This window comes from Lolium perenne, chromosome 1, assembly GCF_019359855.2.
Source record: "Lolium perenne isolate Kyuss_39 chromosome 1, Kyuss_2.0, whole genome shotgun sequence".
Classification (NCBI taxonomy): domain Eukaryota; kingdom Viridiplantae; phylum Streptophyta; class Magnoliopsida; order Poales; family Poaceae; genus Lolium; species Lolium perenne.
In genome coordinates, this window is record NC_067244.2 from 42,822,252 (window position 1) to 42,844,923 (window position 22,672).

General features: G+C 42.5%; 1 protein-coding gene and 1 long non-coding RNA gene across 2 annotated transcripts; both read left to right on the forward strand.

Annotated features, from left to right (window-relative positions):
- The first annotated feature begins 16,503 nt into the window (after nucleotides 1-16,503).
- On the forward strand, nucleotides 16,504-19,430 carry LOC127347966 (uncharacterized). Its single transcript, XR_011753738.1, has 3 exons — nucleotides 16,504-16,724; nucleotides 16,811-17,912; nucleotides 19,016-19,430. It is a non-coding gene; the product is annotated as an uncharacterized lncRNA (long non-coding RNA).
- Nucleotides 19,431-20,382: 952 nt separating this feature from the next.
- LOC127347995 (peroxidase N) lies at nucleotides 20,383-22,063 on the forward strand. The gene is made up of 4 exons (XM_051374118.2): nucleotides 20,383-20,639; nucleotides 20,739-20,921; nucleotides 21,021-21,186; nucleotides 21,372-22,063. The coding sequence occupies exons 1-4, from the start codon at nucleotides 20,421-20,423 to the stop codon at nucleotides 21,785-21,787; spliced, it is 984 nt and encodes a 327-aa protein (XP_051230078.1). The 5' UTR covers nucleotides 20,383-20,420; the 3' UTR covers nucleotides 21,788-22,063.
- The last annotated feature ends 609 nt before the right edge of the window (nucleotides 22,064-22,672 follow it).

Consider the following 22,672-nt stretch of genomic DNA (forward strand, 5'->3'; position numbering starts at 1 on the left):
GATTATAAGTAGCAATTGCAATCTGAAATAAAAATGGCAGCAAGCGAACATGTAGCAGAACTTGTTGGAAACGGTGTTTCAATGCTTAGAAACAAGGCCTAGGGATCATACTTTCACTAGTGGACACTCTCAACAATTATCACATAACTGAATAAATAAATGCTAATCTCAAACACTCTCTTGTTGGATGACAAACACCATTCATTGTGTAGGGCTACAAGAGCACCCTCAAGCCGGAGTAAACAAGCTCCACAACGTTCGGAGTTCATATTATAGTAACCTTGATACGTCCATTTTGCATCACTATTTTATATCATAATTTACTGTTATTCATTGATATATTTCATATTTAGAGATGATACTTACGTTATTTCACCTATTTTGCATGTTTCATGATTATTGGAGAATCACTCACCGGAGTCAGGATTCTGCTGGAAAAAGCACCGTCAGGATACAGTATTTCTGAAGATCAACAATTGACGAAAAATATACCGAAGCTCTTATTATTCCAGAAGACGGACACAGCCAAAAGGGGAGGCTGAGGAGGGCCGCCATGGGCCCCCCATAGGCCGGCGCGGGATCCACCCTGGCCGCGCCGCCATGTGGGGAGGGGGCCCACGACCCCCCTCGGCCATCTCCCTTTCACGTACTTCATCTCCAGAGAACCCTAAGGCGAGGGGGGACATCGAGAATAGACGCAGCCGCCTCTGCGGGGCGGAGAAACACCAGAGAGAAAAGAGCCCTCCGGCAGGCTGAAATCTGCCGGGGAAATTCCCTCCCGGAGGGGGAAATCGTCGCCATCGCCACCGTCATCGAGATGGACTTCATTGGGATCATCATCATCATGTCCATCGCCGACACCATCATCTCCACCGCTGCACCTCGTCTCCGCTGTAACATCTAGGGTTAAATCTTGATTATTTCATAGGGGAAACTCTCCCGGTGTTGATTACTCCTTGTTATTGATGCTATTGAGTGAAACCATTGAACCAAGGTTTATGTTCAGATTGTTATTCATCATCATATCACCTCTGATCATGTTCCATATGATGTCTTGTGAGTAGTTCGTTTAGTTCTTGAGGACATGAGTGAAGTCTAAATGTTAGTAGTGAACTATGTTGAGTAATATTTAATGGTTTGATATTTAAGTTGTGGTGTTATTCTTCTAGTGGTGTCATGTGAACGTCGACTACATGATACTTCACCTTTATGGGCCTAGGGGAATGCATCTTGTATTCGTTTGCCAATTGTGGGGTTGCCGGAGTGACAGCAACCTGAACCCCCGTTGGTATATCGATGCATGAGGGATAGCTGTTGGAGATATGCCCAAGAGGCAATAATAAAATGGTTATTATAATATATATTTATGTTTATGATAAATGTTTACATCCCATGCTATAATTGTATTATCGAAACATTGATACATGTGTGTTATGTAAACAACAAGGAGTCCCTAGTAAGCCTCTTGTATAACTAGCTTGTTGATTAATGGATGATCATGGTTTCGTGATTATGAACATTGGATGTTATTAATAACAAGGTTATGTCATTAGGTGAATGATATAATGGACACACACCCAAATGAGCATAGCATAAGATCAAGTCATTAAGTTCAATTTGCTATAAGCTTTCGATACATAGTTGCCTAAGTCCTTCCACCATGAGATCATGTAAATCACTTACACCGGAAGGGTACTTTGATTACATCAAACGCCATTGCGTAAATGGGTGGTTATAAAGATGGGATTAAGTATTCGGAAAGTGTGAGTTGAAGCATATGGATCAATAGTGGGATTTGTCCATCCTGATGACGGATAGATATACTCTGGGCCCTCTCGGTGGAATGTCGTCTGATTAGCTTGCAAGCATATGATTGGATCATAAGAGATGACATACCACGGTACGCGAAAGAGTACTTGTCGGTAACGAGGTTGAACAAGGTATGGAGATACCGATGATCGAACCTCGGACAAGTAAAATATCGCGTGACAAAGAGAATTGGCATCGTATGTAAATGGTTCAATCGATCACTAAGCCATCTTTGAATATGTGGGAGCCATTATGGATCTCCAGATCCCGCTAGCTATTGGTTATTGCTCGGAGAGGAGTCTCGACCATGTCTGCATAGTTCGCGAACCGTAGGGTGACGCGCTTAAGGTTCGATGTCGCATAAGTAGATTCGGAATATGAGATGGAGACCGAAGTTTGTTCGGAGTCTCGGATGGGATCCAGGACATCACGAGGAGGTCCGGAGAATAAGATTCATATAAGGGAAGTTATTTTCCGGGGTTCGGAAAAAGTTTCGGTGTTTGACCGGAGCTTCTAGAAGGTTCTAGAGGGCCACCGGTGGGCCCACCACCCCGGGAGGGACCACATGGGCCAAGGGAGTGCAGCCTGGCCTAATGGGCCAGGGGCACCAAGCCCTCAAGGCCCAGCCGGCCAGCCCCCCTAGGGATAAGATCAAATCCCGGAGGATAAGATCAAATCCCTAAAATCGAGGGAGCAACTTTGGAAGGGGAAGCAAACTTGGAAGGGGATGATTTCTGATCCCCCCTTTCCTTCTGTGCGCTGGTGGGGCCCAAGGGGCTGCCTTGGCCGCCCCTCCCTCTGTAAATAGAGGAGAGGGGCAGCCGACCACTTGCCCCTGACACACCAAAGTCTGCCGCCCCCTCTCTCCTCCACCGCAAATCTGCTCCGGCTTGGCGAAGCCCTGCAGCTTTTCTCCTCCACCACCACCATGCTGTCGTGCTGCTGGGATTCCGAGGGGATCTACCACACCTCCGCTACCCGCTAGAACGGGGAGAGGACGGGCTTCATCGACACCGTACGCACGACCGAGTACGGAAGTGTTGCCGGATTGCAGCACTGGATGATCGACTACATCAACAACGAGATCTAATCTCGTAGGCTTTGGAATCTTCGAGGGTTAGTCTCACATACACCTCGTTGCTTCGATCTTGATAGATTAGATCTTGCCTCTTCCTAGATTGGATCTTGGTTTTGTTCTTATTCGCGGTAGGAATTTTTTTATTTTCCATGCAACGAACCCATCAGTGGTATCAGAGCCGTGTCTATGCATAGATCTGTTGCACGAGTAGGACACAATGGTTTGTGGGCGTTGATGCTCTTGTTGTTTTTGGTTAGTGTACTTTGCATCTTGCGGGATGGTGGGATGAAGCGGCCCGGGCTAACTTTACATGACCGCGTCTCATGAGACTTGCTCCACGCTTGACATGCAACTTGTATTGCATAAGTGGCTTTGCGGGTGTCTGTCTCTCCCACCATAGTGAAGATCCAATTTACTCTTTCTATTGACAACACTAGTATCACCGTTGTGGTTCATGTTCATAGGTAGATTGGATCTTACTCGAAAACCCTAAACCACGTAAAATATGCAAACCAAATTAGAGGCGTCTAACTTGTTTTTGCAGGGTTTGGTGATGTGATATGGTCATGATGTGATGATGATTATATTTGATGTATGAGATATTCATTATTGTATTATGGCAACCGGCAGGAGCCTAATGGTTGTCTTTAAATTTGTTAAGACCTGCGTGTCTATTCATCATGTAATAGCCTTATTTCAAGTAGTTGTTATAGTAGCTATAAGTGATGGACAACCATGAAGCGGCGCCATGGACCTTGGTGCAATGCTGGTGATGATGGAGATCATGCTCATGTGCTTTGGAGATGGAGATCAAAAGCACAAGAAGAAAGGCCATATCATATCACATATTATGAATTGCATGTGATGTCAATCCTTTATGCATCTTATCTTGCTTAGATCGCGACGGTAGCATTACAAGATGATCCCTCACATTAATATCAAGATAATAAAGTGTTCTCCCCTCGTATGCACCGTTGCTACAGTTCATCGTCTCGAAGCATCTCGTGATGATTGGATGTGATAGATTCTACGTTCACATACAACGGGTGTAAGCCATGTTGCACACGCGGAAATACTTGGGTTTGCTTGATGAGCCTAGCATGTACAGACATGGCCTCGGGACAACGGAAACCGAAAGGTTGAACACGAGTCATATGGATGATATGATCAACATGTTGATGTTCACCATTGAAGCTACATCATCTCACGTGATGATCGGTTTTGGTGTAGTGGATGTGGATCGTGTACCACTTAACAACTATGAGGGATGTTGTATTAAGTGGGAGTTCATTAGTAATTAGATTAAAACATGAACTAATTATCATAAACATAGTCTTAGTAGTATTTTGAATTAATTTTGTAGTATTGGCATCCGTTTTCTACCATGCGCTAGTCTTGTAATTGAGATAGAAATACTGTTAAAATCTGACAAGAAACTTTACGGACTGGTACCGTATTGTTAAAGAATCAAGAAATGATTAAGTCCTATTGCAAACTTTTAGTAAACCTCACATTGTTGATTCAAAGAGCTATGGTTTCAATTAGTACCTAAAGTTATCTTGTCTCTGTGAAACTTGAAGTTCAAATCTGTTTGAAAAGTAAGGAGATGAAAATTTAGTTTTCAGAAATAATCAAGGTATGAGATATATGTGATATCTAAGACCTTATTGCAAGATGATAGAATATAATTTGGTGAGACTACATAAACTCGTAAGTTTTATGGGAATGTACGAAGGTTGAAGACGCAAGGCGTCCCAATCCTCCAACTAGTGGGGCACTAACGATATTCGCATATCCATGAAGTGATCGTCCTTAGTATGCACCGTTGCTAAGACTCGTCGTTTCGAAGCATCACGTGAAGATCGGGTGTTATAGATTCTACGTGTGCATACAACGGGTGCAAGCCAGATTTGCACATGCGAATACTGAGGTTAAACTTTACGAGCCTAGCATGTACAGACATGGTCTCGGAAAGTCGTCATGATATGATGGATAAAATTATGAGTGAAATTGTTCATCATTACAAAGTTACTAATAGTGAAATCTGGAACACTTGTCATATGATGATCAACTTCAAAATAAGAACCTCAAGGTTATTGGTATTTGACCAACAAACCTAGAAGTTATTAAAGGTGAAGTGTTTTCTGAGAATGAGGAAAGCTAAAAGAGAAACTGCAAAAGATATTTTGGCAGAAAGAAAGAAAAAGACTAGAAAGTCTAGCTCAGGTGTATATAGATGATATACATGTTATGGATGTATTCCTAGTTTGGTCACATAATAAAATTCTTGGGTATTTGTACCAGATTGGTTGGTATGAGATGTCATACAATACAACGCAATACAAGAATACGATGGCCTAAGTGACTGATAAGGAATATGGTAATAATGCACGTCTGAAACATAATAAAGTGTTATTATGTTTGTCGTTGGCATTCTACCTAGCCCTTAGAATTTATAATAAAGAACTTAATAAATTGTTATTTTGCTCTGGTCAAATGAAAACAATGAGTTGTTCAAATTATGACATTACTCCATGTACGATGGATAATTTATTATAAATCTTAATGGTGAAACACACATACATAACACTGACGCTAAAATGTCATAAGGCAAATGATTTGAATTCCACTTATTTGTGGAACCGCCATTTAGGTCATGTTAGAGAGGAACGCATGAAGGAACTCCATACAAATGGATTTTTGGAGTCATTCAATTTTTGAATCGTTTGGCGCTTGCAAATCTTTTCTAAAGAGAATGACTGAAATACCGTTCATAGGCCAAGAGTTGAATGGGCAACTAACTTAGTGGAAACATACATGATGATATATGTGGTTCACTGGGCATAGTTGTGTGCGGGAGATTCTTCTACTTCATGAAAACTTCCAACAATGAATTGAGTATATATATATGTGGATATATTCGATAAGGAACAAGTTTGAAACATTTGAATGGATTCAAATAAATTTCAGCATGAAGAGGAAATCATCGTAATAGAAAAGTCAAATATCTATGATTGGATCATGGTGGAAATATTTGAATTACGAGTTTTAGCGAACATCTAAGAGAGTTATGAAATTGTTCTACAACTCACGTTTCTTGGAGTATCATAGTGATGATGAAGTATCCGAGAGACGTATCCAAACCTTGTTGGATTAATGATGAGATAAAATAAAATGAAGCCATTATATTTTTGTGGATTATGCTTTAGAGACTACCGCTTTTACACTGAATAGAGCATCATCATGATCCGTTGAAATGACACCATACAAGTTATGGCATGGGTATAAACCCTAATAGTCCTTTCTTTAAATTTTGGTCTAAGATTTTACAACCAAAATCGGATGAATATCTTTGTTGGTTATCCCAAAGAATTGATTGGGAATTCTTTCCACTATGGAGACAAAGACAAAAGTGTTTGTCAATGTTTCTTACTTATTTCCAAGAAATTGTTTCTAGCGAAGTATTTGAGTGGGAGGACAATAAAACTTGATAAGGTTTATGAACCTGAGCATAATGATTAGAGTAGCGCAGCATCGGAATTGGTTCCGGAAGCGGCCCGACGATCATGGCTCCCATAACTATAAAGTGTTTTAGCCATGGAGATCGAAGTACATATTGAACCTTGTAGGTATGGTTTACTTTGTGATCAAATAAATGATTTGTGGACAAATGATTGATTTTGAACAATGATAAACCAACTACAAACAAAGAAGTTATGATGGGCCCTGACTCCGTTAAAATGGCTATGCGCCATGAAATCCAAGATAGATGAATACCTTTTGAAAGTAAATGGATCTATGAAATTGATGGACTTGGATGTAATATCCTTGAAGAAGCTCGACTTGTCGAAAAGTTGTTTACGACAAAGTTCGAAGAGTTGACTGCGATAAGATTAGATCTTCCGTAGCAATGCTTATAGTCTATGTGGATTATTCTAGTAATCGCTACATATTTCTTTTATGAGATATGCTAGTAGGATGGCAAAATACATTACTTAACAGAAGTGTGTATTAAAGGTGTATACAAGATACAAACCAAGAGTTTTGCTAGTCCGTGGAATACAAGATAGGTATACGAACTTCAATTGGATGAAGTGAGTTTCACGGAGTTGGAATCTTCACCGGATGAAATAGTCAAGGAGTTTTTGATTTCATGAGAAACGATGAAGATGCTTGCATTTGCAAGAAATTAAGTGGGAGTGCTGAGACATATTTATAATACTTTATGTAAATGACATATCGTTGATTATAAATGATGTAATTATATACTTGATGTGAATAAAAGGTTTCATTGAGAATTAACTTCAATGAAAGGATATGGACTGAAACATATTTAGTGTCAAGATCTATAAAGATAGATTGAAACACATAATAAGTTTAAGTCAAAGTACATAGAATGGATATTGAAGTAGTTCAATATAGAAATATTAAGAAGGTGTTCTTTTCATGTGAAAGTTTAACAAGACTTGAGTGTATATGCCACTCAATGAGTAAAAAAAATACATGAGTGATTTTAGATCACGATTAATATGTACACAATCAGATATCCTGTGCTCTAAAGTGTTATGAGCGTGTACCAGAATGATTCATGAGATGATCATTGGACGACAGTAAGGATATCCTTGAGTACTTTAGAATAACCAAGGATATATATAGTTTTATATGGGGTAATGACAAACAAATTGTTGTAAAGTGTTGCACCGATATTAGTTTGCTCACATATAAAAATAAATTTCAATCTCAAATAGGCTAAGTGTTGTTTAAAAGGTAGCATAATGCTAGTTTTTAGAAGAGTTCTAAATATTGTGACGGATTCTACAAAAGAAGGCAGAGTATGTCATTGTTTTGACAATGACTAAGGATGTTAAGTCGAGGAGTTCTTTGAGAACTTGGTGTAGTTCCGATAGTGTCAGAACTTTGAAGCTATATTGTGTATGACAATATTAGTGACTTATTTCAGACTGCGGAATTAAGGTTCCACCAGAGGACTAAGCATATACAATTAATGCCGACTCATTTGGAAAATGAGTGATGCGTTGAGACGCAAATGAATTGCAAAATACATACGTTTCTGAGCGTGTCAGATCCGTTGACTAAAACCTCTGCCGTGAGCAAAACATGATAAGCACCAGAAGGCCAAGGTGTTATATCTTTACAAATGTAAACTAGATTATTGACTCTAGTGCAAGTGGGAGACTGTTGGAGATATGCCCAAGAGGCAATAATAAAATGGTTATTATAATATATATTTATGTTTATGATAAATGTTTACATCCCATGCTATAATTGTATTAACCGAAACATTGATACATGTGTGTTATGTAAACAACAAGGAGTCCCTAGTAAGCCTCTTGTATAACTAGCTTGTTGATTAATGGATGATCATGGTTTCATGATTATGAACATTGGATGTTATTAATAACAAGGTTATGTCATTAGGTGAATGATATAATGGACACACACCCAAATGAGCATAGCATAAGATCAAGTCATTAAGTTCAATTTGCTATAAGCTTTCGATACATAGTTGCCTAAGTCCTTCGACCATGAGATCATGTAAATCACTTACACCGGAAGGGTACTTTGATTACATCAAACGCCATTGCGTAAATGGGTGGTTATAAAGATGGGATTAAGTATTCGGAAAGTGTGAGTTGAAGCATATGGATCAATAGTGGGATTTGTCCATCCTGATGACGGATAGATATACTTTGGGCCCTCTCGGTGGAATGTCGTCTGATTAGCTTGCAAGCATATGATTGGATCATAAGAGATGACATACCACGGTACGAGTAAAGAGTACTTGTCGGTAACGAGGTTGAACAAGGTATGGAGATACCGATGATCGAACCTCGGACAAGTAAAATATCGCGTGACAAAGGGAATTGGCATCGTATGTAAATGGTTCAATCGATCACTAAGTCATCGTTGAATATGTGGGAGCCATTATGGATCTCCAGATCCCGCTAGCTATTGGTTATTGCTCGGAGAGGAGTCTCGACCATGTCTGCATAGTTCGCGAACCGTAGGGTGACGCGCTTAAGGTTCAATGTCGCATAAGTAGATTCGGAATATGAGATGGAGACCGAAGTTTGTTCGGAGTCTCGGATGGGATCCAGGACATCACGAGGAGGTCCGGAATGGTCCGGAGAATAAGATTCATATAAGGGAAGTTATTTTCCGGGGTTCGGAAAAAGTTTCGGTGTTTGACCGGAGCTTCTAGAAGGTTCTAGAGGGCCACCGGTGGGCCCACCACCCCGGGAGGGACCACATGGGCCAAGGAAGTGCAGCCTGGCCTAATGGGCCAGGGGCACCAAGCCCTCAAGGCCCAGCCGGCCAGCCCCCCTAGGGATAAGATCAAATCCCTAAAATCGAGGGAGCAACTTTGGAAGGGGAAGCAAACTTGGAAGGGGATGATTTCTGATCCCCCCTTTCCTTCTGTGCGCTGGTGGGGCCCAAGGGGCTGCCTTGGCCGCCCCTCCCTCTATAAATAGAGGAGAGGGGAAGCCGACCACTTGCCCCTGACACACCAAAGTCTGCCGCCCCCTCTCTCCTCCACCGCAAGTCTGCTCCGGCTTGGCGAAGCCCTGCAGCTTTTCTCCTCCACCACCACCACCACGCCGTCGTGCTGCTGGGATTCCGAGGGGATCTACCACACCTCCGCTGCCCGCTGGAACGGGGAGAGGACGGGCTTCATCGACACCATACACACGACCGAGTACGGAAGTGTTGCCGGATTGCAGCACTGGATGATCGACTACATCAACAACGAGATCTAATCTCGTAGGCTTTGGAATCTTCGAGGGTTAGTCTCACATACACCTCGTTGCTTCGATCTTGATAGATTAGATCTTGCCTCTTCCTAGATTGGATCTTGGTTTTGTTCTTATTCGCGGTAGGAAATTTTTTGTTTTCCATGCAACGAACCCATCAATAGCAGGATCTCAGAGTTTAAGGCTGTGGTTAGATTTATCTTAATTACTTTCTTGTATTTGAGGATGCTTGCAAGGGGTTTAATCACAAGTATGTATTAGTCCTAGGAAGGGCGGTGCATTAGCATAGGTTCACCCACACAACACTTATCAAAACAATGAAGATTAATCAACTATATGAAGCGAAAGCACTAGACTAAATTCCCGTGTGTCCTCAAGAACGTTTGGTCATCATAAGTAAATAAATCGGCTTGTCCTTTGTGCTAAAAAGGATTGGGCCACTCGCTGCAATTATTACTCTCGCATTTTACTTACTTGTACTTTATTTATCTGCTATATCAAAACCCCCTGAAAACTTGCCTGTGAGCATTTACAGTGAATTCTCCATCGAAACTGCTTGTCAACACCTTCTGCTCCTCGTTGGGTTCGACACTCTTATTTATCGAAAGTACTACGATACACCCCCTATACTTGTGGGTCATCAAGACTATTTTCTGGCGCCGTTGCCGGGGAGTGAAGCGCTATTGGTAAGTGGAATTGGTAAGGAAAACTTTTACTGTACGTGCTGTTTTTATTTCTGCCTGCTGCTATAATTCATTATGGAGAGATCTTCTCTTGAATTCCTATTTGGAAAATCTACTACTACAGCAACGGTAGTGGATGAGCCGCCAGGTGAGAAAGAGGTTCCATATAAAATACCTATGAAAATTATTGAACGTGTTGTGGATAACCGCTATGAAGGGGATGGAACTGTCCATCATGGAGATCATTTACTATTTTTACATGAATTATGCGGGTTATTTAAGTGTGTAGGTATTTCTATGGATGAAGTTAGGAAGAAACTATTCTCTATATCGCTGTCTGGTAAAGCGGCGCATTGGTATAAATTGCTGAAGAATGGGAATTCTCTTGATTGGAAGGATATTGTGCCTCTATTTTATTCTAAATTTTATCCTCCAAGTGAAATTCACAAAGACCGGAACCGCATATATAATTTCTGGCCTCATGATGGAGAGAGTATTGCCCAAGCATGGGGGAGGTTGAAGTCTTTAATGCTCAAATGCCCCATTCATGATCTTCCTGGTAATATCATCATTGATAATTTCTATGCAAGACTTTCTTTTCAAGATAAAACCTTGCTGGATACTACTTGTTCTGGATCATTCACACGCAACAAAGAAGAGTTTAAATGGGACCTTCTTGATCGGATTCAGGAGAATACTGAAGGATGGGAGAACGACAAAGGCAGAGAGTCAGGTATAAATTATGATTACGAATGCATTGAAACTTTTATGGATACTAATAAATTTCGTAATATGAGTGCTACTTATGGTCTTGACTCTCAAGTTGTTGCAAATTTTTATAAAGCTTTTGCCTCTCATTTTGAATTGCCTAGGAAGAACTTTAATAAGTATCATGAACCTTATAAAGATAAAACTTATTCACCTATAGGTAAATGTGTTGAAATTAAAACTGTTGATCATATTCTTCCTGAAGCTTATATTGAAAAAACTCCTTTCCCTGCTAAAATGAAGGAGTATTCTGTTATAACTAGTGTGGTTAATAAAAGTGCAAAGAAACCTATAGAACCTGAGGAGCAAATAAATGTTGAACCTGCTATTGCAATAGTTAAAGATCTTGTGACTGAAAATGTAGAAGATGGTCACATCATTTTCTGTGAAGATGCTTCTAATATTGTTTCACATCCTAGTAAGTCTAGGAAAGCTAGTGTTCCTATGCTCTCTGTTAGAATTGGTGATTATTTTTATTATGGTTTATGCGATATTGGTGCAAGTATTAGTGCCATTCCTTATGAGCTTTACAAGGAAATCATGCATGAAATTGGTTCCTGTAAAATTGAAGATATTGATGTGGTTATTCGGCTAGCTAATAGAGAAACCGTCTCTCCTATTGGTATTGTTCGAGATGGGGAAGTTCTATGCGGTAAGATTAAATATCCTGTTGACTTTTTGGTACTTGGTTCTACTGCTAGTAAGAATTGTCCTATTATATTTGGTAGACCTTTTCTAAATACTTGTGGAGCTATTATAGATTGCAAGAAAGAGAAAATTGTGACTAAATTTGCTGGTGAATCTTATGAGTTTAATTTCTCTAAATTTGCCAAAGTTCCTTATAAAGCTGAATTGCCTAACGATGATTTTAGAGTTGAACAGTGCGCATCTATTGCTCTTGCTCCTAATAATCCTTTGCAGCAACATTTGGAGGATCATGAGAGTGAAGTCTTTAGGGAAGAAAGGAATGAGCTTGATGAAATTTTCCTTCGTCAACCTATTCTTAAACATGACTTACCGGTTGAAGATCTAGGTACAACACCACCACCAAAGGAAGATCCTGTTTTTGATTTGAAACCGTTGCCTGATAATCTTAAGTATGCTTATATTGATGATAAGAAAACATATCCTGTTATTATTAGTGCTAAGCTTTCAGATTTTGAGGAAGAAAGATTATTGGAAATATTGAAGAAACACCGAGGAGCTATTGGCTACACTCTTGATGACTTGAAGGGGATTTCTCCCGCTATTTGCCAACATGCCATCAATATGGAAGATGATGCAAAGCCTGTTGTTGAACATCAGCGTCGTTTAATTCCTAAGATGAAGGATGTGGTAAGGAATGAGGTATTGAAACTTCTTGAAGCTGGTATTATATATCCTATTGTTGATAGTAGATGGGTTAGTCCTGTGCATTGTGTTCCTAAGAAAGGAGGAATAACTGTTGTACCTAATGATAATGATGAGCTTATCCCTCAAAGAGTAGTTGTAGGGTATAGAATGTGAATTGATTATCGAAAAGTTAATAAAGTTACTAAGAAGGATCATTACCCTTTACCTTTTATTGATCAAATGCTAGAAAGGTTATCTAAAAATACTCATTTCTGCTTTCTTGATGGTTATTCTGAGTTTTCACAAATTGCTGTTAGAACTAAAGATCAAGAGAAAACCACTTTCACTTGTCCCTATGGAACTTATGCTTATAGGCGTATGCCTTTTGGTTTATGTAATGCTCCTGCTACTTTTCAAAGATGCATGTCTGCTATTTTTCATGGTTTTTGTGAAAATATTGTGGAGGTATTCATGGATGATTTTTCTGTCTATGGGAATTCTTTTGATAATTGTTTGCGAAACCTTGATAAAGTTTTGCAGAGATGTGAAGAAACTAACCTTGTCCTTAATTGGGAGAAATGCCACTTTATGGTTAATGAAGGAATTGTATTGGGACATAAAATTTCTGAAAGAGGTATTGAAGTTGATAGAGCTAAGGTTGAAGCGATTGAGAAGATGCCCTATCCTAGGGATGTTAAAGGTATTCGTAGTGTTCTTGGTCATGCTGGTTTTTATAGGAGATTTATTAAAGATTTCTCTAAAATTTCAAAGCCTCTTACTAATCTTCTTCAAAAATATGTACCTTTTGTTTTTGATAATGATTGTAAGGAAGCTTTTGAAACTCTAAAGAAAGCCTTAACAACTGCTCCAGTAGTTGAACCTCCTGATTGGAATTTACCTTTTGAAATTATGTGTGATGCTAGTGATTTTGCTGTTGGTGCTGTTCTTGGACAGCGAGTAGATAAGAAATTGAATGTTATTCATTATGCTAGTAAGACTCTTGATGCTGCTCAAAGAAATTATGCTACAACTGAAAAAGAATTATTAGATGTAGTTTTTTGCTTGTGACAAGTTTAGACCTTATATTGTTGATTCAAAAGTCACAATTCATACTGATCATGTTGCAATTAGGTACCTTATGGAAAAGAAAGATGCTAAGCCAAGGCTTATTATTGTATGCAATGAACTCGGATGTGAGTTCACGGTGGTCCGGCTGCGCATCCTTGCCATCAAGCTTCGGCCCCCGGCACATGTGAGTGGCTACACAACTTGTTATGTGCCAAGAGGGCCCTTTTTTGAAAGGTCTTGCACGGACAACCCATGGGCACCTTTTATCTACACATTTTTAGCGTGTACCTCATCTTCAAGTCCGAGCGAACAACGGTGTAAGGGCGATGATGCTTAATCGAGAACTCCTTCAACCATACCTTCAATTCCAGTAAGGTATCAAACGTGAGCCCTTTAAAGATCATAGCCGTCCTCGCATCCACATCTCTCTTGGAAATTGGCCTAGCTCCAAGAAGTAAACTTTTGCCACCATCAACCATAGCTCCATCCGCAAGACTAACATCACAGAACAATGGTATCCGAATATCTCGTTCGGTTACCTTCTTGAAGATGTCGGCTCTTTCGGCTTCCTTAGCCATCAAGCCATCCTCATCAAATTCTTCATCGGGTTCATCATCATCCGAGTCCGAGGCATAGCATCGGGAATAAGGAATGGAGTGGTCCATGTCCTCTTGTGTCAAATATGCATCCAAATCACCGACATTGTTGTAATTCATCTCGAAACCATTATCACCATCGTCATGCTCGTCGTATTCCTTCTCCAGCGGTGGATCTTGGGCAATGGGATATTGGACAATGGGAGATTCGGTGACTTCTTCTTGGCTCATGGGTGGTGGACTCCTAGCTTCAACGGGGGAGGAGCGCCGGTTAAGGTCAAGCTCGATATGAGCATCAACCGTCTTTGTTGCAAACAAATCCAAAGCCTTGTCTTGTGACTCGGCCATCGTCTCCTTGTAAACGGACCAACGTTGCTCGGAGTTGATACGCATTGTCTTCCAACGGGTGTGCATTCCAAACCCCACATTATGTCTTCCCTCTAGCTCAACACCATCACTTGGCTCATTCCAATTCAACTCAATCCTCACTTGTGCTACCACCTCGGCAAGCTAGGGCTACGGTCAAACACCAAGTCAACCTCTTTCGGGTCCGGCTCTAGGTTTCCCTTCAAATAAGCATCCTTGTCCACATGATGAACATGAACAATTCTTTCCATCCCCATAGCATAATGTGAACAACACATACATGTGTTCATTAGTTACCATAATCAACACAAATCAACCTAGGGTTTCTACCCATACAACCTAGCCCTACCACTTGTCCTACTTCAACAAACCCTAAGATCCAACCAAATCCAGATCCACCCTCAAATCAACTTAGGGTTTCACATCTAGGGTTTCACATGTAGATCCAACCAAATCCATTAATTTATTGGATGAAAAGAAGGGGAAGGGAGGAGATTACCTCAAGGAACGGGTTGGGAACGATCTCCACGGACATATCCAACGAAATACACCAAGATTTGAGAGGGATTTGGGTGGGGGAGAGAGGTGGGGTGGCTGGTCGGAGGAGGAAGAAGAGCTGAGCAGGAAATGAGGAGGGGTCATGCTCGAGCGGGCGCGAGCGGTATGGATGTGTGGCGCCCTTCCGAGCGACGCCACACTCCTGAATGTGGCGCCACACAGTGAGGTGTGGCGCCGATAGCAAGGACGCCGCACAAAAGGGTTAATCCGATGAAATAGTTTGGCCAGAGGGTTTGTCTGTGCTGATCATTTTTTAAAGTCGTTTTATTTGGACGGAGTACTAGTATTATATGTCAGGGGCGGGTTGCTTGCCAATCCCCTCCACCGCTCTCATCCATCTACAGTAGCTTTGAGAGGCGGAGTGCTCTGACCGGTCCGCCGACGACCTCTCCGCCAGAGTAGCTGGCCGGAGCTGGTCTAGGTCTGGCGACGGAGTAGTTTCTAGGGTTCCTTTGTAGCTTTATCTTCTAGTTTCGGCTGATGCCGGTGTTTGGGCGTATGCCCTGTAGTCTAGGCGGAACTTCGGATCTCCTCCACCAGATCCTTGCTGTTCTAGGGATGCTGCTGGTCCTACTGCTGCTCCTCCGGTCGGAGCGCGGTCTGGTCAGCAGCGCGGCCGCCTTCTCCAATAAAAAGGTGGATCTGAGATCTAATCTCCCTGGCTGTGCGGTGGAAGGACTCCTAATCGGCCATGGTGGCAAGGAGGAGTACGGCGGCCGGTGTAGCAAGGCTTGCTGTTTTCCCTCTCCAGGCCGGCCGTGGTGGTGAGGTGGAGAAGAAGACTGGTGAGCCGATTTTCCCTCTGGAGTTCGGATCTCTCTCTCCGCATCGAAGCTGCTGTGTCTGTAAGTGTTCACCATTCTTCTCCCTGGCCGGCCATGGAGGCGAGGAGGGAGTGGTCGTGGTGGACTTGCTGAAGCAGCTGCTAAGGTGCTTGCCTTCGAGGTGCTGTGGAGTCTTGCGTTGCAAGCTCATCCGAGCGAAACACACGACGGCGATGCTCGCCGCCGTGATCTCTGGCCGGCAGGGCGGCCCGTTCTCAACCTCCTCCTTGGAGGCCTTGATTGGTTTCTTCTGCTGGAGCTCGACGGGGAGCTTTCTCCAAGTGGTTTGTCCCCGGAGTCAGCTCAACGGCCGGCGGCAAGAATCCATCGCCGGAGTAGGGCTTTCGAGCGCCCAACTCTCTGATCTCGGCGGTGACGCCTTGAGATCGCCGGCGGTCGGTGGCGGAGGCACCAGAGCACTGGATTGCTTTTCTTCTTTAGGTGCTAGGGTGTTTTTTTGTAATAACGAGGGCCCTTTCTTCAAATTTTTGGTTTCTTCGTGCGAGGGATGTAAAAGAGCTTTTGTGTAAATTGTACCTGCCACATGTCTAATGAAGTATCTGTGGGGTCTTCTAGACCCCGCTGTTGTTCAAAAAAGAAAAGAAAAAATGTCAGGGGGCACCATCCCACCACATGTCACTGATCAGTGTCCCAGGCCACTTTCCATTTCCCAGGGAAAAGAAATCGCAAGGTCTACACACTCGGCCACTTCTCCGCTTCCCAAAACCGTCCCCGTGTCCCGGCGACGGCGAGCCGCGGCGACCTGCGCCGCCAGCCGTCGAGTGGAGGCACTGATCCGAGACAAGGACGCTCCCATGGTTCAATCCCGTTCGCCCCCGCTGTCGCCCACCACCGAGATATCGTGTGAGGTTTGCTCCGCCCGCTGCTCTTTCTTCTTTTTGGATCTTGGATGTAGCGAAGGGAAGCTGAATTGAGCCGTCTCCCCCATTTGTAGACGAGTAAGAAGCAGAAGCAGGAGGACGAGCAGGAGCAGGAGCCATTGGGGAGCATCCCCGAGGGGCCACTCGTCGAGATCCTGTCTCGGGTGCCCTACATGTCGCTCTGCCGCTTCAAGTGCGTGTCCAAGCCCTGGCTTGCCCTCTGCTCCGACCACCAAGTCCGCAAGAGGTGTCCTCAGACCCTGGCCGGCTTCTTCTACAAGAACACGAGGCGCTTCTGCAATTTGTCCGGGAGAGGCCCGCCTATGGTCGACCCCTCTCAACCTTTCTTGAGGAAACACTACACAAGTGACTTCCCCGGACACTGCTGCGGTGGCCTTGTCCTCTGCAAATGCTGGATATCGCTTTATTCCAAGTACAATGAGTACGATCTTGTTGTGTGCAATCCGGCGACTGAGAAGTGGATTGAGCTGCCCCATTGTCCTATAGAATCGCCACACTTAGCCTAACAGTATTTGGGTTTCGACCCAGCCGACCCCTCCCGTTTCGTGGTATACGCGCTGCACCGTCGGGAATTCACAGAAGTGACGATCTACTCATCAGACACTGGGCGATGGACTACAGTGCAGAGTGGCTGGGCTGAAGGAACTTCTCTTCCTGGTTTGGAATGTGTCTTCCTGAATGGCACCATGCATTTGATGACCAGAGAACCTTCAGTAGTCACAGTGGACACAGAGGGGAAAGTTTGGAGGGAAATTCATATGCCGGAAAACATGACAGAGAGCTATAAGGATATCTCCATTGGACAGTCGCAGGGGCGCTTGTACGCTTGGTGTATAGGTAATCTTAATGTTTGCCAGCTCTCTGTTTGGGCTCTCGAGGATTATGCTAGTGCAAACTGGACCTTGAAGCATACTGTTAACATTTTGGAGCTGTTTGGAAGGCATTGTCGCAAAGAGGATGAGTTCTATAAGATGTTTGCAATTCATCCAGATCGTAATTTGATCTTCCTTACTGACCAGAAGGAGAAGACTATCTCATATGATATGGATAGCCGGGAGGTGCATGTTATCAGCACTTCAGGCGAATTCCGTGATGCTCAACCTTACATTCCCTGTTTTGCAGAATTGCCGTCCGATGGTCACTAAAAGTCTGCAGGTTCGCTTGTCTATCATGGAACTATTGTCTTCATAAAATTCCCTGTTTTGCATGTACTTCATTTTTTTCTTTTCTTAATAGTGGCATGCCTTTTTGTGGCTTTGAACAATGTGTAGCCATGGAGAATATGTAGCACCAAGCAACCTTCTAGTGCGTAATGCTTAGTTGTATAAATGAACCTAGACATTTAAACTATGTGCTGCATCTAGTACTAATCATTGTGCCTCAGTTGTTACCTCTTGATGTGGGGGATGAATGTGATTACATGTTTATGTTTAAATTATTTTAGTTTCACCTCCTTATTTCCATCTATTTCCTGCAAGTATATGTATCTTTTGTGTACCGACTGGTTTTCTGTCGTTGTTAAATATTGATGTCGCCCTGTTTTTATGCACTTTTTAAAGATATTGAATTCTTATCTATTCTACAACAATATTATACCGTGGATTATCTCTTCTGTTACTGCATGAACAGACGATAAAGGAATGTTACTGTCCTTTAATGAAACCTGCTTGGTATTTCACTTATGAAACCTGCAATGTACCTACAAAATATAATTCTTTTATACCTTGTTTTGTTAGGGGAAGAGGACTTTTTGTGAGGAATAGAATAACATGATCCTCCAGTGTATTTTGACTCTTGTTTTGATTGAGTTGTCTGTGATCATTCTCCTTCCTGAATTCTGACTGGTTAAAATTTCTAGGTTAATGGTTGCTTACAGAATTTTCTTGCGCATTAACTTGCATTCAAAATTTCCTATTGAGTTGCTGAATATGTAAACTGAATTACTACCTCTGATCCAAATTAGTTGTCGCATATTCAATGAACCTAGACAGATTTAGGCAACATTTTACCTAAATCTGTGACAATGGATTTGGATCGGAGGGAATATTTCTTATTGTTCATTGTTATCGATTGGTTCCCCTGTTCTGACGTAAGTATAGCAGTGGGAGAACAGTAAATAAACTGTACTGTCTGGCTACTAAAATAGGTGTGGACTTTCACTCTCGTGTATTTTCTAGACTTGCAAAGTTAGATGAAAAGAAAGAAAGAGCCAAGTTTGACGTGGGCACGATTTCTTAATGCATGATGCCATTTGACAGCATCTACTGCAAGGTCCAAGCTGTATCATCAGAAACGTATGCATGGAAATCCTGAAGAAGAAGACTCGCACCTGCCTAGACTCACTCCTGAAACTGCTGGAAGTTCCCTGGCTAAGATACGGCCGAAATAACGAATTATTACTGAAGCTCTGCACTGGCTGTGTACACCTGAGGCGCTGGATGTCAAAATCCTGAGCATGTAGCATGTCATTTGTCTAGTCTGGCTGCAGGCATATTATCTGTTTTCTTTACCTGTTGAAAAGCCAGAGAGACTATCTGGATGATTATTTTTTTCTGTTTCTGGGCGATAGTTTAGGAGCTGTCAGTGCTATACTGTACTTTGGTTATATTCATGCAATGGAACTGGCCAACTGGGCGATGATCCTGTTCCTCTAAAATAATGTTTTAAACTCAATTGTGATATTCCTATCCTTTTTGTTTTGTTTTTTGCTTTTGAAAATTATTTGATCAAGGTTGGTTCTGAAATTTATCTAAAGAAGTTTGGCGGACTTTGATATGTTCCTTGTTTAAATTGGTATTCAATATTTTCGTGAAAAGTCCTAAAGGCCTAAATACGTTCATCTCAAATTATTTTGTGAAAAATAAACCAAGATAATAAAGTCTCACAGGATCATAACTTATCAATAAACCGAGATGTTCATAAAGTCCAATATCTGTATGTTCTCGCAAACACAGCTGCTTTGAGTTCCTAAATTCGCATTCAAGTTTTCTACTGTAATGCCAATCTACATGGATAGCACTGTCACAATATAAACTGATCTACGTTAAGTTTGACTTGAAGTGCCATAACGCTCTCTGAACTGGAATCAACTGTAAATGCAGAGTCACTTCACAGCACCACTGCAACTCAGTTATCGTTGAAAACCTTGTAGGAATATCTGCAGGACCAGATTAATCAATTTCCCCACAATGCAAACATGTCACTATTCCAAATACTTAACTGAAAAATGCATGCACTTGCTAAGTGCTAGCCAAGATCCAATCCATTACCACCAGGCTCTGCACCATTAAGGGTGATATCAACATAGAACAGTTTCCACACGAAACTACATGCAATACATTACAATTTCTTCTATGGTTGGATCTCCACTACCTCTTGGACCTGAGACAAAAAGTCACCGGAAGCATGCAAGTGCAGCACCATCACACTAGTGACTTCACCATTGCAGCCGATTGCCATATTCACAATGTGCAGTTTTGGCTACAAAAATAGTTGTTCACAGGAGAAGATCAGTGCATGCGCAGCCACACCACTATCATGACGACTTGGCGTACCTGGAACCGAGATCCATCACTTTTAACCATCTATATAGGAGCAAGCCAAGAACTCATAAACCATGCAGGCAGACCAACACAGTGTACAAGCAAGAATAAGAGTTGAGACATGGAGTACGCTCACCGCAGATTGCTCCTTGTGTGCTCATTTCTTATAATGTGCCTCTGCAGAGGCACGAGGGGCGATGAGTTAAAAAGTGATTTCTACGATGACACGTGCCCCGGCGTGTACGCCATTGTACAACAGCATGTATTTGCTGCCATGAGGGATGAGCTGAGGATGGGGGCCTCCTTGCTCAGGCTCCATTTCCATGACTGCTTTGTCAATGTAAGTAATGCTTCTTCCGAACTTACTCCGGATGTTTGTTGCACTTCTGCTGTTTGTGTTGCAGTTACTGAATTTTGTTGTTGCTGTGATGTATCTTAGGGGTGTGATGGTTCGATCTTGCTGGATGGTGAGGACGGCGAGAAATTTGCGCAGCCCAACCAGAACTCTGTTAGAGGGTACGAGGTCATTGATGCGATAAAGGCCGACCTCGAGAGCATGTGCCCCGGGATGGTGTCTTGTGCCGACGTTGTAGCTCTTGCAGCTGGCTATGGAGTACTCTTTGTGAGAATCTTACTACATCTTATAGTCCATTTCCTTTTTCAGATACGTTCAGCTTGTCAGCCAAAGTATCATTTAGTAATTATCTGGTGATTTGCTCAGAGTGGAGGGCCTTACTACGATGTTCTTCTAGGGAGAAGGGACGGTCTGGTGGCGAACCAGGCTGGAGCTGACAACGGCCTTCCCTCGCCGTTCGAACCGATCAGCTCGATCGTACAGAAGTTTGCCGATGTTGGCTTAGACACGACAGATGTCGTGGTCCTGTCAGGTACACCGGTTGACCCATTAATCGCAAAACTTGTCTATCTAAGTCAGTGTGACCATGCTTAATTCAGAGTTAAAAGAACTCTGTTCATTCCAGAAACTTCATTTCTCACATGCAAACTGTCACAAAATTTTCAGTTTTGTCAAGAGCAAGATGATCTTGAATTCTGAACCTTAAAAATTTCATAGGTGCCCACACGATCGGGCGAGCCCGGTGCGTGCTGTTCAGCAACCGCCTGACGTCCACCACGTCCTCGGCGGACCCGACGCTGGACTCCACCATGGCCGCTGTCCTGCAGAGCCTCTGCGCCGGCGGGGACGGTAACCAGACCACTGCCCTCGACGCCAACTCCGCCGACGCGTTCGACAAGCACTACTTCCAGAACCTGCTGACCAAGAGGGGCCTCCTATCCTCCGACCAGGGCCTCTTCTCCGGCGACGAGGACATCGTGGCTAGCACCACCATGGCGCTTGTGCAGAAGTACAGCGACGACGGCGAGAAGTTCTTCGCGGACTTCGGCGCCTCCATGGTGAAGATGGGGAGCATCAGCCCCTTGACGGGGGACGAGGGAGAGATCCGCTGCAACTGCAGGGTTGCCAATTGAGAAACAGCGAGTAGAGTCAATCATCGGATGCTAGATGAAACTATCCACTCGGTTAATAAAGCATCAGTGAGAATATAATCCCAGAACGTTTAGTCCATCCACCATAAGGTGCACTGGTGCTAGCCGGTAGAACACTGGGTATTGTTACTTCATCCACTTCCTAGATGATCTTACAATAAATTTAGTGCATAAAATATATTCTTGCATGCGTGTAATACGGGATCTTTCACGTCCAAGGAAGAAGGTGAAGAACCAATAATGATCTACTTATGTTTCTGGTTGGGTTGTGAGCTGATGAACAATCAATCAATCAATTAATAATTGATGGCCATGATGATTGATTTGACTCCATTGAATTTGGTCACATCGTGCAGGTTCGATCTCAGCTGTCTCTACAGTTTGACTTTGGTTTGCATCCTACTCATCATGGCCATGTGGACGAGAAAATCAAAATCACCAACAACCAATTATAGCTCAAGTAGGTTTTATATATTCCCGTACATGTGTTAGAAATGATGGATAATGTTAATAATTATTGGCGACTGATGTCGCTTGCATAACCACCATGCACGACAGAGTCAATCAATCAAAACATATTCTCTTTTTTTCTGGCAGTCCTTAAGTTCCTATCACAAGTATTTCGAGCTTTAACATGCAAGGTAAACTGAGATTGGACTGACGGTATATACAGTTAAGAGGCATTTTACGGTAGGGACTGGAAAATATTAACCGTCCAATCAGCAGATTTAATGGTTCAGTTTGATCAATACTAGTTGATTTAAAGAGTAGTATTTCTCCATCCAAGTGCAAATTCGGCAGGCGCAAAAACATAGACATATGTAATAAAGGAAACTTCCATTTTCTTAACGTTCCTTATAATAGTTC

Coding starts and splice junctions, on each gene's coding strand:
- LOC127347995 (XM_051374118.2), top strand. CDS start 20,421: ATGGAGTACGCTCACCGCAGATTGCTCCTTGTGTGCTCATTTCTTATA. Junction 20,640..20,738: donor TCCATGACTGCTTTGTCAAT/GTAAGTAATGCT, acceptor GATGTATCTTAG/GGGTGTGATGGTTCGATCTT. Junction 20,922..21,020: donor CTGGCTATGGAGTACTCTTT/GTGAGAATCTTA, acceptor TGATTTGCTCAG/AGTGGAGGGCCTTACTACGA.